Source organism: Bidens hawaiensis, unplaced genomic scaffold, assembly GCF_021521415.1.
Source record: "Bidens hawaiensis isolate Kalapana, Puna unplaced genomic scaffold, B.hawaiensis_p1.1 tig00020663_1, whole genome shotgun sequence".
Taxonomy (NCBI): Eukaryota; Viridiplantae; Streptophyta; class Magnoliopsida; order Asterales; family Asteraceae; genus Bidens; species Bidens hawaiensis.
Window position 1 is genome coordinate 407,758 of NW_027493168.1, and position 15,023 is coordinate 422,780.

General features: G+C 35.3%; 2 protein-coding genes and 1 pseudogene across 3 annotated transcripts; all 3 read left to right on the forward strand.

Moving 5' to 3' along the window:
* The first annotated feature begins 80 nt into the window (after positions 1 to 80).
* Positions 81 to 2,024, forward strand: LOC143561351 (uncharacterized). Its single transcript, XM_077049463.1, has 2 exons — positions 81 to 349; positions 1,471 to 2,024. Exons 1-2 carry the CDS (start codon positions 151 to 153, stop codon positions 1,782 to 1,784), a joined length of 513 nt encoding a protein of 170 aa, XP_076905578.1. The 5' UTR covers positions 81 to 150; the 3' UTR covers positions 1,785 to 2,024.
* A 4,591-nt stretch (positions 2,025 to 6,615) lies between these two features.
* On the forward strand, positions 6,616 to 11,322 carry LOC143561323 (E3 ubiquitin-protein ligase RMA1H1-like; annotated as a pseudogene). The gene is made up of 3 exons (XR_013140286.1): positions 6,616 to 6,698; positions 7,791 to 8,039; positions 10,883 to 11,322. The product of XR_013140286.1 is annotated as an E3 ubiquitin-protein ligase RMA1H1-like (transcript).
* Positions 11,323 to 11,977: 655 nt separating this feature from the next.
* On the forward strand, positions 11,978 to 15,006 carry LOC143561340 (uncharacterized). Its single transcript, XM_077049456.1, has 8 exons — positions 11,978 to 12,423; positions 13,847 to 13,892; positions 13,988 to 14,037; positions 14,138 to 14,179; positions 14,273 to 14,386; positions 14,477 to 14,555; positions 14,633 to 14,704; positions 14,787 to 15,006. Exons 1-8 carry the CDS (start codon positions 11,978 to 11,980, stop codon positions 14,832 to 14,834), a joined length of 897 nt encoding a protein of 298 aa, XP_076905571.1. The 3' UTR covers positions 14,835 to 15,006.
* Positions 15,007 to 15,023: the final 17 nt, after the last annotated feature.

Genomic DNA, 15,023 nt, shown 5'->3' on the forward strand with positions numbered 1-15,023 from the left:
CAAGAACAAAGCAAAACAAAACGTGTGCAAAGCACGTGATACCCATCCATCCATCCACCCAAATAATCTAATCCTGAAACAGAAACCAAAACCACCAGTCATCACACACACACACACACTCCATTTTCATATTCTTGTTCGTTTGAATTAATGGCTGGTGTGCTTGAAACTCTCACAGTTCTCCGTACCTCCGGCTTTCCATTGTCTCCGATCGCCTCTTCCTCCGTCTCCGGTCGCCGGAACTCTCTCAATTTGTCGAAATCAAAAGATTCGGCGAGCCTGAGGTCTAAATCTACATTATGTCGACGTGGAACACGTATTGCGTGTCAGGCTCAGGAAGCCGTTCAAGGTTTGAATCCTAATAATAATTCGTTATCGGTCTATAATTGTTCAACTGATGTACGATTTGAACTTGAAATCACTGATGAATTTGCATAGGTAGTGGATAAGTTTACGTGATGATTTTGACCTAATTTTATCTGGAAATTTTTCTATACGGTTTTGTAGATGATGATGTTGAGCTTTTAGTAGAATATTATACAGTACGTATTAAGAATTTTGATACAAAATCTAATTCAAAAGCAAAATTGATGTGCATTTTAGTTATTAGAGAATTAAAATGTGCATTTGTACTAGAGGTGCAAATCATAACCGGTGCATTATAGGAGAAACCGGTTAACTGAACATAGGCTAATATGGTTAATGTTGATAAGGTTAATATCAGTAGGTTATTATCGGTTAACTTGGTTTTAAAAAGTGCATTTTAAGTCTTTAACCGAAGCTCAAAGTGACACAAGGCAATGGCCTAGTCGCTTTTGCCTACACAAGGCGACAAAAGTCCGAAAAGCGCAGCTCAGGCGTGGTTTTAAAGCAAAAAAGTGCATCTGGGCAGCTTTTAGTACAAGGCGACAAAAGTCTGAAAAGCGCAGCTCGGGCGTGGTTTTTAAGCAAAAAAGCGCAACTGAGGCGGCTTTTTGTACATGGCTCATTTTTTATTCTTCAATATTTGTACCACATGCTTTTTAGGTTGTACATGTAGGTAATCTATATACTAAATCCTATATAAAGCTTATTTATAGCTAAATGTTGGGAATGGAATGTGAATATGGGATGCTAAAGACCTATGTGATATATAAAAAGGTTCTATAAAAACAAAAATCTGCGCGCTTTTGCGCTTCGGTTCTAGACCCTGCTGCTTATGTGCAATTCTCGCTTTTAAACCAGTTACATAGGTTAGGGATTTTCTACTCAAAAACCGGTTATTGGCAATGACTGGTTTTGACCGTTTGACCAATAATAGATTACGGTTAGTAGCAATATTCCAAAAACTAGTTAAGCGGTATATGCACCTGTAATGTGAGCAATATATGATTTGTCAATTTATCATCTCATACATCATTATGAACTCTTTTTATCCATACACAATTTCTCATCTTCTGACTTTGCAATCTCCAAACTGGCAAATTGCAGTGCTTCCTGTTACTGATGCAACATGGCAATCACTTGTATTGGAGTCTAGTGTCCCTGTGATGGTTGAATTCTGGGCCCCATGGTGCGGGCCATGTCGCATGATCCACCCTGTGATTGATGAACTTGCAAAGGAGTACACAGGGAAACTCGCTTGTTACAAGGTTAATACTGATGAGAGTCCTGCGATTGCAAGCCGATATGGTATCAAAAGCATCCCAACTGTCATTATATTCAAAGATGGAGAGAGGAAAGATGCAGTTATTGGTGCAGTTCCCAAATCAACCCTATCTACCTGCATTGAGAAGTTCTTTTAGAGGTATTATGTGTGTATATATAAATACATGTATTTAGTTTAATTATATCTTGTGTGCTGTCGACGTATTGATATCACCACAAGTACAGATACTTCAGGCTCTAATAATTTCTGTATTGTATTTACTCTCCAAAATTCGAAATGTTCCACGTATATAGCCAAGATTGGCCAATGTTTTACTGTTGGCATGTCAAACTGTTGGTTAATCTTGTTTATTTTATCTATATTTGATCAGTCTTAAACCAGTTTTATACTCGTCTATTAGTCGGGTAAACATTTTATTGCCCATATAACTTGAAAGAAAATGTCCACATAAAATGCATTGATGGTTGAATATGGGAACATTCGAAACATGGGTAGTTTGGCTCGTGAAACTGGCAGGTGATCTACTCGTTAATTACATGTATCTGTATTTGATCAATCTTAAATAATCTTGTTTAAAATTAATAACTATGTTTTTTGTGTATGCTAGTTAAGTTGTTAAGTTGGCCTTGAAACGGGCTAGTGATAAAATATGTTAAATGATAACATGATTGGCACATTGATTTATAAATTTTATTCTATGGCCAAAAGATCTTTAATTTGTGATTTTTTACTAATTTTATAACTTTCTCTAGTACAAATACTTGAGGGGGCTATGTCAAGTTGCCAACTCCTTGTTCATTGGGACTATTTGACATGTTAATTTTGTTAACTATTTTGCCCATAGATGAAACATAATCACATGGTAATGTAATTATATGCACGTGCAAACAAACGAATGGATAGCATCAGGAGTTCAGGACCAATGACTAGCAGGTGTGATAGACGTCACAACGTGGATATGTATTCTATATGCATGTGTGTAAATACGAGTATTTGCCATTTGGTGATACGAGCCAAATTGTCAAAAATATTATAAGAATCAATTATTAATTTGACAAACATTTATTAGGTTCATCAATCTCACAACAGATTTTTTTTTCTCTAAATTTATTAATACTAATGATTTTAAGTCCATGTTTGGTTTCTTATTTGAATCAAGTTAACTATGTTATTAATAATACAATACATTATGAGTTATAAATTACTATAATAAAAAGTTGTATTACAACAAATTTATAATAGCTTAACAAAAAAAAAATTAAGTATGATGAATAGTATAGGTTTAGATTTGTTTTTTTTAGATGAGTCTGTTTGATCAAAATATGTTATTTCTCTTACTTTTACATCAATAAGCATAGGATTTTCAAATTGTGTGTCGAGGATAGCAAGAAATTCTATTGGTGTACGTCAAATGCTGTGTGACATCAAAAGCTAGTGGAAGAAAATTGGCACGTCAAAGAAGAACCGCAAATTTAAGAATATTTTATTTAATATTTTTATAGACAATGATGTGATATATGTTTAACATAATATTGTTTGATATAAGTTTATAAGTACACACTCTTTCTATAACCAGATTTATGTGAGTATTGAAAGAATCACAACAATCACTCATACATAGTGCATGCAAGCAATTAGAGGCGGTGAGAGAGAAACATATAAACAGATACACAAATGTCTAGTGTATCACATTTAAAGTAACGAATCTTACAATACTAATAAACAAAAATAATGATGCCTAGGTATCCTAATCATATTCATTCCTAGATTAAAATTTCATACTAATCTTCTAATCTCTCTTCTCCTCATTCCATGCTATCCATGGGTCATTAGTAAAAATGGTTTGACCCATGAGTTACATCTCAAGAAATAATGCATACATTAATGACTATAATAATATAAAACCTAAAATATAATTTTGCTCAATGTATACATTACTTTTTATTAAATATGTCAACACATGTTTTAACAATAGAGACTTATGAATTCAGTTTGAATTATGCGAGACTTCTCACTTCATATATATAAATTTTTAATTATGATATTTAATTTAAATTTCCAATTAATGTGATTATTAATTTTGTATCTTTAATTTGAAATTATAAACGTAGTCATTCTAAAAAAAACTTTTAAGCATTAAAACAATGATCAGTTATACCTAAAGAAATTTGGAGTCCTGTAATTTAGAATTTTTTCTTAAAAAGTTATAAAACCGAATTCTTTGTTTTTTGGAAACTGTAAAATTTCGTTTTTTAATTTCATAAACATTTATTACATAATCATTTCAACAAAACAAATCTTATGTTATTCTACTAATAAAACAAAGTGTTGATGCTTAAGTGTCAAGCCTACATTCACTCATAGCCTAATTTTTCATCATAATTCCTAATATCTCATCTCATTCATCCTAACTATCCATTAGTCAAAACCATTTTATCAGTTGGGTTCTAGCATCGTTAGATGGATTTTATTAACTATTTAAAGGTGTATAAATGCCACGTTTTATAATCATCATTCAAGAAAATTTGATGCTAAATATAATCAATTATTGGGTTGGTTGTTTTTCAACATTGCATAAAGTATATATTTAGGTGTGCATATATGTAATATGATGACATTATACTATAGATTATTGTCTATATGCACATTAATCATCATCTTTTAAAAATTGTTACACGAAAAATTACATTAAGTTCATATTATCCACCATGTGTATTACACATAGTGAAACATGAAGAAGATACATTTTATAAGTCGTGAAACGTGAAAAATCTATAATTCATAAATCGTTTACTTTGTCTAATACATTAATTTACATGGTAAATGAGACCTTAAAATGATGTTTACAAATTTGTAAATACTTTTGGAAAATTGGTTTTAAATACTCTATTGGTAAATAACGGGCTCAACTTTACACTTGGCTGGTGGCGATCCCAACTAAAGGGGTATTTGTTTTTAACGGTCCACGACTAACGGATGACTAACTCCGTTAGTACGTTGCTTACGTGGCACGCCTAGTTGTCAACAAAGATATATGTGGCAACTTATGTGGAAAACTAACCTTCATCATCGTACCCTACCCCTAGCCCCCACCATCCCCCACCACCACTAATCGGAAACCACCACCGCCGCCACCCAGAAACCACCTTCACCTACCTCTTTTCTGCCACCGCACACACTACCAACCTATCACCAACCCTAACTTTTTACCCTACCACCATCTCCGTTATTCTTCATACATTATACTAACACCATCATTTGATTTAGAAGATTCAAAGTTCAAGATTTGGGGGTTTAATATTTCCGGTGTATTTCCACTTGCAGGTTTTCAAGGGAACAAATTCTTCCACTTATGAGCTCGTCGGAACCTCAATCCCCTGCTCAGTTGACCTGCAACTCATAAAAACCCCAAAATCATTTTTTCGATCCCTGTTAAAACTTGCTCACAAACCCAGATCTGCTCAAAACTCTACTGGAGTTTTGCCCTAATCAAAAAGCCTAACCATCCTCTCCTAAAACTGCCTATATTTGATATTCTGATTGCTTGTTATAGGGATTTGAGATGGTGATTTATAACGGGATTTCAGATGGTGGTTAAAGATAGTGGTGGTGGTGGCCCATTAGTGAACATAGTGGCGGTGGCCGACGTGAACAGAGTGGTGGTTGCCGATGGAAAGTTCCGTTGATTGAAGCTGAAAGGTGGGTTGGTTGAAGATCTGGGTTTTTTATTTTTGTTTGAAGATTTGAGATTATTGCCACGTAAGCTGCCACATATATCTTTGTTGACAACTAGGCGTGCCACGTAAGCAACGTACTAACGGAGTTAGTCATCCGTTAGTCGTGGACCGTTAAAAACAAATACCCCTTTAGTTGGGACCGCCACCAGCCAAGTGTAAAGTTGGGCCTGTTATTTGCCAATAGAGCATAGTTGGGAGTATTTAAAACCAATTTTCCAATATTTTTTTGTATACAAAACTTGTATCACATGTTGCGCTTAATGTGAAGACACCTTTTGGACATACAATCCTATTACCAAATTGTGTTTGTCGCATTTCAGACTACAATTGTATCACATGTTTCGTTCTGATTTGACATGAGGCAATCATCGAATACGCATGGATCATTTTAAAAAAAATGGTGATTTGGTTCATTTCAAAACAACTTCAATAAAAACTGATATAGCCTCAAAGGCTTGTGTAGGCACTTGCATTTATAGCAACGCAGTTTATCATCATCAATGCATCTTTTAGATTTATTATATGGTATGTAAGCTACACGCAATTTCAATCATGAAAAGTCTTTTAAGAATAACAATTAAAATATCGTACCTGATTTCTTAATTTATTTTTATTTTTCATTTTGTTTCTTTTAAAAAATAATATAACTTATTTATTTTTATCATTTGACAAATCATGTGTAATACACAGGTTCAAAAGCCAGTATAAATATATATTTATGATTTTAATTTGAAAAGTTCCCTACTTTAACATGAATAGACCTAAATACTTATGTCATATACCTTTTTGAAAATCTCCCATTGCAAACAGTATCGGGTAGCCCAAGTTCACCATCTCCTGTTTTGAGAAAGGTCCTTCGCCACTAAACTCACTACAAAAATTCTAGCTAGGATCGAGTTTAAACCTGAGACCTTGCGACTTTTCATCATAGTGGGGAGTAAAATGATTTATATACACCAAGTAAATTCAATTTAGAAAAATGAAAAACTAAAGTTAGTTTTGAGAAAGCTTTAACGAACATTGCACCCAACACAAGTACACAACACCTAACAAAAAACAAAAGAAACCTAATTGGATGATTAGGTGTCTGTCTGATTGCCGGAAGGAAACTGGTCCTTCCTTCCAAACAGCTGTCTGTCAATGACACACACACATGTATGTATATGTATGATGTATGTACCCTCCTCACCACTTTTAATCCATCATCTGGTCACTCTACAAATTAAATAGATTCCCTCCTGAATCCTAAAGATTATTATATTATATATATGCAAGATTCATTCAAGATTCATCTCAAAACAAAACAATTCAAGGTTCGTCCTTTTTCATTCATCCTTTATATATGGCTTCAAATCCTTATATGTCTTTTTTCCGTTTTTATTACTACTATATTTTCTTCAGCAAGTATTATGCTTCCTTCGTTCATGCTTGCTTGCTGGTTCAGATCCATATTTGGATGGTTTTTAGGATTCTTGTGATTAGGGGCTGTATGGATGTCAACTATTTAGGTATTAATAATCAGGTTATACTTTTCCAAATCCTATTGTCTGTTCCAAAATATCCGAATCAATTTTGACAAACACTGTGGAAAATGGAAACTTTAAGGCTTCTTTGATTTTTGTCTACAAATTCTATGCTTTTTATATAGGGAAAAAATTACCAAAATAGGCATGTTGACCAACCCCCTTGGACACCACCAGGCAGCCGGTGCTTAAACATGAATAACAGGACTACACGGGTGCCTGGTCTGCCAAGCCAAGATTCCAGAGGTGCTTGACAGTTGACAGCCCTTCATGGCACCTCTCTAGCCTTGTCCGTCTAGGCAAGGAAGGTGTCGTGGCCACCCCTGGAGTCTTGCCAGACAAAGCAACACCATGATAAGGCGTGGCCAACTCATTTTTGCATGAAATTCCATATGGGCTAGACCCTGGTAGTGCCTAAGGGGGTTAGGTGTCATTGATTTCGCTTATTTTGGTTGGTTTCTAATACCATGCCTATTTTGGATAAATATTGGTCAAACACGCCTAATCCGGTAATTTTCCTTTTTGTATATGCACATCCAAACACTGTCTCTTGCAGTATGCACCACATTTTATTATATTTGATCATTCAATATTTACATAATCACTTGCATCCAAACACCCTCAAGTCACTAATAAAATAATCAAGTTAATAATTGGTGTCTGAAGTCAATAATAAAATAAGTAAATTAATTAAGTTAATAATAGGATGAGTCACCAGCTCATGATCCTTAAGTGCCTTACATAATTCTTTTATATGTTGCAGGCTATGATTGATCTATGTAAGGCATCTTGTTAACTGTGTATGTTCTTTTGTCACATACATATAACTATATACAATACATGGGTGTGATTATGTTTTAACAATTTCTTCTTCTTGTGCAGTGTTAATGGATTTCCAACAAGCGCCACTGTTTGATTCCTCCTCAAAATCGGTTTCTGAAACTTCAACGGGCTTTTGCGAGTGCAACATATGTTTGGATTCAGCAAGAGACCCGGTGGTGACCCTATGTGGCCATCTGTACTGTTGGGCCTGCATATACAAATGGCTCCATATCCAGACAGACAACAAGCCCAATTGCCCGGTTTGTAAAGCCCACGTTTCCGACTCATCACTAATTCCACTATACGGGCTAACGGGCGTGGCAACTTGTCACACTCCGACCAAAGGCGGCGGAACATGCCGGGGTGCAACGTGATTGGACAAATACACAAGACACTATTTAAAGTGACAATATTTATTCAACTCAATTTATTTCAACAAATCAATAACAACACATCTCGTTCATATAAACAAATAGCATTCATATTGTTCGTTTTACTAATACCCTAATAGTCTTGGTAACATTTTTCATCAAGCACTCGAGTCAATAAAAGTCAAACCTGTAACATTTCATAAAATAGAGTTTGTCAACACAAAGGTTGGTGATCAATTCATAAGTTTGAGCATATAAGTGTATAGTATGAAAATCCACAAAACTTGTATACAAAACAATAAATAAGAGCTATAAACTGGAGTAAATAGTTATCGCTAAACAAGTTAGCGACACCTAGCTATTGGCAATTAGTCTAGGATTTTATGACAGTTGCTAACAAGCTTACATTAGCACCACCTAACTACAAGGGGATGCCGAGTAGTCTAGGATTTATAGTTATCGTTAATAGCATACGTTAACGACACCTTGCCATTTGCCAAATGGTATAGGATTTATAGTTTCACCATCCAAAAGCTGTAAACACATAGTTAAATAAGCATACAACACCAAATCGAGCAATTATTCAAGTAAGGTATACAATCACGTTTGTGGGTTTAAGATGCAAGTAATTAAAGCATTTAGTTTGATAAGTATGAAATGTCACCCCAAAACGAAAGATAAAAAAAAGGGGTATGAAAGTACTCACCTCGACTGATGAACCGAGAAATAAATAGATAAATAAATGAAGCTCGAACGGTAAATGAAAGATCCGACTTGAAACGATAAACACCTTAGCTAAAATAAATAACGTAATATATATTAATGAACTTGAAACCAAAATGAAATTATATTGGAAACATTGGACGAGAAGATTCGGTTGTAAATCAGATTATCGGTTAATTTGTTAATGATTAGGGACTCGTACATAATTAATAATAAAATATTATTTTATTGGGCTTTGAAATAACTAAACCAATATTAAAAGAAAAAAAGACGGGTTTAAATCACGAGTTCGGTTTTATGAAAATGAATTTATAATGAAGCTTATAATAATATTATTTATGATGATGATAGTAATGATAATAATAATTTTAAAAGAAGTGTTTCATATATAGATATAACGATATGTACGATATGACGTAAAATAATAACCGTACTTATTATTAATAATACTAATAATAATAGTTAGAGAATAAAGATCTTAATATTAATTAAGATGTTGTTGGTAAAAAAATAATAATTATAATAATAATTATTGATAGTAAATAACGATATTATACTCGATGTCGGTTTGATTTCTAAACGAATTTATAATATACTATAATGATATTATTGCTAGTAATTAATGATAAAATATGATTTTTAATAAATAATAATAATATGACATTTAATAATATTAATAACAATTTTAATATTTATAATAATAATAATAATCTTGTTAATAATAGTTTTAACTTCAATATTTGTAATAATAATGGTAATAATAATATTAATAATAAAATACCTATAATAGTAAACTCAACATATTAATACTAATAATAGTTTTTATGTAGTAATATTAGTACTAATAATAACCCTTATTTGTTAAGTATAAGATTAATACCAAAATCGGTCTAGGATGAGACGTGAACCCAAGACTCTAGTTTAATGACTAACGCATAACCCAAAACGAAACCAAGATAACAATTGTCAATTAAACCCATAAGAAACTTGATATATCTATTATCCGATCGTTCACCTTTTACCCGATTCAAAACAACTCAATACCCAAATTAACCCATTTCAAATTATATGACCAACAATATAACCGATTTTTAACGGTTTAAAACCGACAATCTCTATACGAATACAACAATACTAAAACTCGAATTAACTTTACCTATTATATGTTCACGAGTCGTGATTCTGTTTCGGGAAGGAACCGAGTCGTCTCCAGAGATTTGAAGACGACAGCCGGAGAGGGAGAGAGATGGTGCGAGAGAGAGAGGCAGAGAGAGAGAGAGCTGCCGTGAGAGAGAGGGAGAGAGAGAGAGCTGCCGTGATAGAGAGGGAGAGAGAGAGAGAGCTGCCGTGAGAGAGGGAGAGAGACACGGCGGGAGAGAGAAAGAGAAAGAGAGTGCCGAGAGAGAGAGAGACACGACGAGAGAGAGAAAGGCAAGCACCGCGTCCACGGCGGAGCTAGGGGGTCGCCGGAAAAACGAACCGGAGGGGAAATAGGGCTGCCGGAACGCGAGGGGTGGTGGTGTTGGCCGGCAAAGGTGGCTGCGGCGATGGAAACAAGGGTTGCGGCTGGGGTTGGTGCGTCGGAGGGGTGGCCGGCAGGGGTGGTGCTCGCCGGAGACGGCGAATGCGGCTGTGTTGTGTTTCTGTGTGTTGGAGGTGATGGCCGGAGGTGGGGTTGGTGCTCGCCGGAGGTCCGATGTCGCCGGAAAACGGCAAGAATGGAAGGGGGCGCCTGGTGATAAATGGTAGGTTTAGGGTTTGTGTTGGTTTATAGTTAATATATACATGTATTACATATTTTCAGAACAGGTCCTCCAAGTTTGATATTTTGTTTAAAACAAGTTTAAAGGTTCTCAGAGTTTATAACAACTTAACGAAAATCATTTCGAACCATTTATGTTTTTTTCTTAACGACACTATAATATGACGAACACCGATTTATTTATGATCGAGGGATATAATAATATTATATTATAATTAAATAAGGTTCTAAATTGTTGAGTTGAGTTCACGTATTAAAAGTTTACAAAAACAAACATAAATCGAGATTCGAATTTTGACGAATGTCACACAATTCCCCATCATCAAACAGGCCCGGACCCAAATTGAAACGGGCCCATCAATCAGCGCTAGTCATACCCAACAGACCATCAGCACCTGGTGGTTCGGTTTTGCATCTGAACCAGCAGGTCCATCTGGTTCCTCTACAGGCTCAGCCTCAACCAAACTCATTTGGAAGCTATGCGTTTGGGCCAGCTAGGGTCCGTGAGCCCAACCGGCTTTTCAAACGCGATTGTGGGGATGGTTGGTGAGATGGTGTGTGGTATGATATTCAGGAGCTCTGATTCGGGATTTTTGGGTGGTTATCCTTATGGGTCGTATCAGGTTTCGGGTGATAACCCGAGGGTGAGAAGACAAGTGATGCAGGTTGAGAAGTCCCTGAACCGGTTGACTATTTTTTTGTTTGTTGTTTTATGCTGTGTCTTTTATTGTTTTGAGTTTGTGAAGGAAGGAAATATATGCATTCACATGATGAGGTTCTCTTTAGGTTCACATTAATGTTGTGATGATAACTTATCTGTATGGGTTTGGTTAATAGAATAAATAATATAAATAAATGCATTTTTATAAATGATTAATTAATGATAAGCTTGTAGCAAATTGCTAGAACATATGAACTTACATAGTTCATCACCTAAACAAATTTTCAAAGTTAGAAATTACACCATTGTGTTCGAGACAAGCTCCTCAACCTCGATCTATTTTTCACTCCTATTGTATAAGTGGATTCGAAATTATTTTACTGGTGTTAATTTAAAAGAATGTTTAGTGACACTTAAGTGTTGGATGTATATATAAGACCATCTTTAGCGGGAGAAGGAACGGACTTGTCCATGCTAGCACTATTTGATAGACCGGCTCACTCGGGTCCTAGATGCATACATAAAAGACCATTTTTAGCGGGAGGAGGAACGAGCACCACTTTCTGATTGATCGACCCTCTCTTTCCTTTTTATATTGTTGGTGAATTAGTGTGATACATGATAAATAATTAGTGAGTTGGAAACCAAGAGTTTTGTAAAGTAAAAAGGAAGGATTTGTATAAAGTAAATTGGTTTTCGTTTATTTTGTTATCGGTTTCCCCCTAATACAATGGCGAGAGACGATTCTTCAGCCGAGGAGAGAGTTTCATCTAAACGTGAACATCAGCATCACAATAATAATAAATCCGAAGAGACCGAATCCAATATCTCATCCGAGTCCGATCACCGGAGCACCAAAAGGAAGAGCCACCGGTCTATGTCAAAATCACGCGATTCCGAATGTTCTGAATCGGAGTCGGAGACAGGGAGCTCAGAGGAGGAACGAAGGCGGAGGAAAAGGAAGGAAAGGAAACGGAGGGAGGAGGAGAGAGAAAGGAAGAGAAGGAGAGACAAGAATAAGAGAAAGAGGAAAGAAAGAGATGAAGATGATAAGTTAAAAAAGAAGAAGAAGAAGAGAAAGCATAAGGATCAAAAGAAGAAGAAGGATAAGACAAAGAAGGGTGCAGCTACTGATACTTGGGGAAAATATGGGATTATTAGAGAGACTGATATGTGGTTAGTAACTTCCTTTCTCTTGTTCTCTCTTTCATAAGTTAGTTTACTAGTTTTACCCATGGTTGTTAAAGCATAATCAAAGCTAGGGCCCGAGATAAGTTAGTTTAGTATAAACATAACAACATTATTTGTGGTACTTTTAGACATGATTTAGGTTGGTTCTGGACCACTTTTGGATGTTTCGGACCAGTTTGCGTGGAATTTGCAGACCAAAATCTTGCCAGGATGGCATTGAGGCGCTTTCGCTGCTCCTCGCCTCATCTAGGGGGCTAGGTGTGTGCTCGAAGGGGTTTTAAAAGCATAGATACCTGTCCTGCTAATCTGACTTATTATATATAGAATCATGATAGAGCTTATTAGATAGCATAGACCCCAGCTTTCTTTTTCTGTACTTTTTGTTTATTATCATTGTCTTCATTTTCTACTAGAATCTGTTTGATAATCTAAGTTAGGGTTTTTACAATCATGATAGAGCTTTTTATATGGAGAATGAGAAAAGAGTGCATAATAATAAACATGTGAATCTCAAATTGGGTGCAATGGTTTTCTTTTCAATGATTTTTAGTAGCATAATCATAATCATAATTCATGAACCTGTGATTCATGACAACGATGAAGTATAAAAGGTGCTTGCTACCTCAAAGTTGAACTTAAATGGTTTTCTACGATGGTTCTTGACATTTCTTCAAGCGCATTTTTATATACTCAGCATTATAAAGCGTAGTTTTTTGCTATCTCCTTAATCAACCGTTGCAAGCAACTTCAATGTCAGACAGGCTTATGCATCTTGTGGAATTGTATCTTATCTAAACTTCAGTGTCACTGCAGGGGCGGACCTAGCCTTTAGGGAAGGAAGCAGCCGCCCACCTTAATATATATTTTTTTGGGTTAACTATATGTGAAAATCCCAGTTGCCCCAATTAAAAGTAGTGTTAAGCCCCCGTATTGCTCCCTATGAAAAAAAATCCCTGGGTCCCCCACGAGTGTCAGACCGGCTATGTATCTTGTGGGATAAGTACCCTCACAGAAATATGATATAAACTTAGTCTTAGCCATTTAGGTGAGTTAAGCCCTTCAATTTTAGATGGCTGCTTCCAGTTTTGATTTATTTTGTAGTCATAGTTGTCAAAGGTACAAAGGTTGAGCGGTTGAGCCTTGGGTCTAGGCGCTTGAAAAGCAAGGGCCCGAGATAAGCAAGATGCATAGCATAAACTGTTTTATAAGAAAGTAATAATATTACCTCCCCTGATAGAGGTTTTCAGACAACATAGCTAAACTGTCCAAACCCTAGCTTTCCTTTTCTTATATAGTATCAAAACAATACATATAAGTATAGACAATCATATATATTCAATTTATTACACAGAAAGTTCTTTGATTTGGTTCTAATATTTTTCTCTCATGATTTTCTATTTGTTTGCAGGAACAAACGGCCAGAGTTTACTGCATGGTTGTTAGAAGTGAAACAGGTAATTACTTTGTACATTTTTCTTATAAGGGTATGAAGTATTTGCAAATCAGCATATGCTAATTTGAAATTTTATTTTCATTTTTTGATTTTCAGGTGAACCTTGAAAGTCTGCCTAATTGGGAAGAGAAGCAGATGTTCAAACAGTACGTTTTACTCTTAGTAGTCATTGTTTAAAAACTTGAATATGCTAAGTGTAACTATTGGAATTGCAAAAAAGAAATTCTAACTTCAGTATCTGTGCAGGTTTATGGAGGACCATAACACAGCTACATTTCCTTCCAAAAAGTAAGTAAAAGACCCATTTTTTCAACCCATTTTGATCATTATAAGTCAAAGTTGTGTTAGGAGGTTGTTAAAGTTTACATCTTTTGGCTGCAGATACTATAATCTTGATGCTTATCACCAAAGGCAAATCGAGAAAGCCATGAAAAAGGGCTCCATGAAAGCTACAAAATCAGAACGTGTCGTGTTTAATGATGAAGAGCAACGAAGGTATATTTCACTCTGTTTTTACTAACAAATATCATTTGATTGCAAACTTGTGTTGTCATTTGAATAATATTGGTTATGCTCTGTTTTCAGACTAGAATTGCAGAGAGAGCGTGAGAAACAGAAGGAGGCCGAAGTAGAAGCATTGAAACGCTCGATGCAAAGTGGAATGGTAATTAACATGAAAAACCTTATTAGCTTATTAAATTACAAAACTGGAACTTATTTGTCCTATTTTTGATTTATTAGGCACAAGCAATGAAAGAACAAGCTATACTGAGAGAAGAGATGAACTATTTGTTCAAAATTGGCAATGTTGAGGTGTGTATCAAACATTCAAACTGGTCCAAGTTTAAAACCTTATATTGTGTGCTGATTACTTCATCTTATTGTTGAATTACAGGCGGCTACTGCTATTCAAAGAAGACTGGATCCTGATCTTCCTATGTGAACGGGTCTACTGAAGCTATTAATGGTTTTTAGGTTTCACATGCGTTAGCAAACGTGAATAGTTTCTAGTTTTTACGGTGGGCTGCATGTTAACGAGTAACTTTTAAAGTTTTGTTCTCATAATTGAATTGATATCTTGTGTGTGACAATGCAATAAGCCTGAGTTTAAGATATTATGTCATAAGTATTA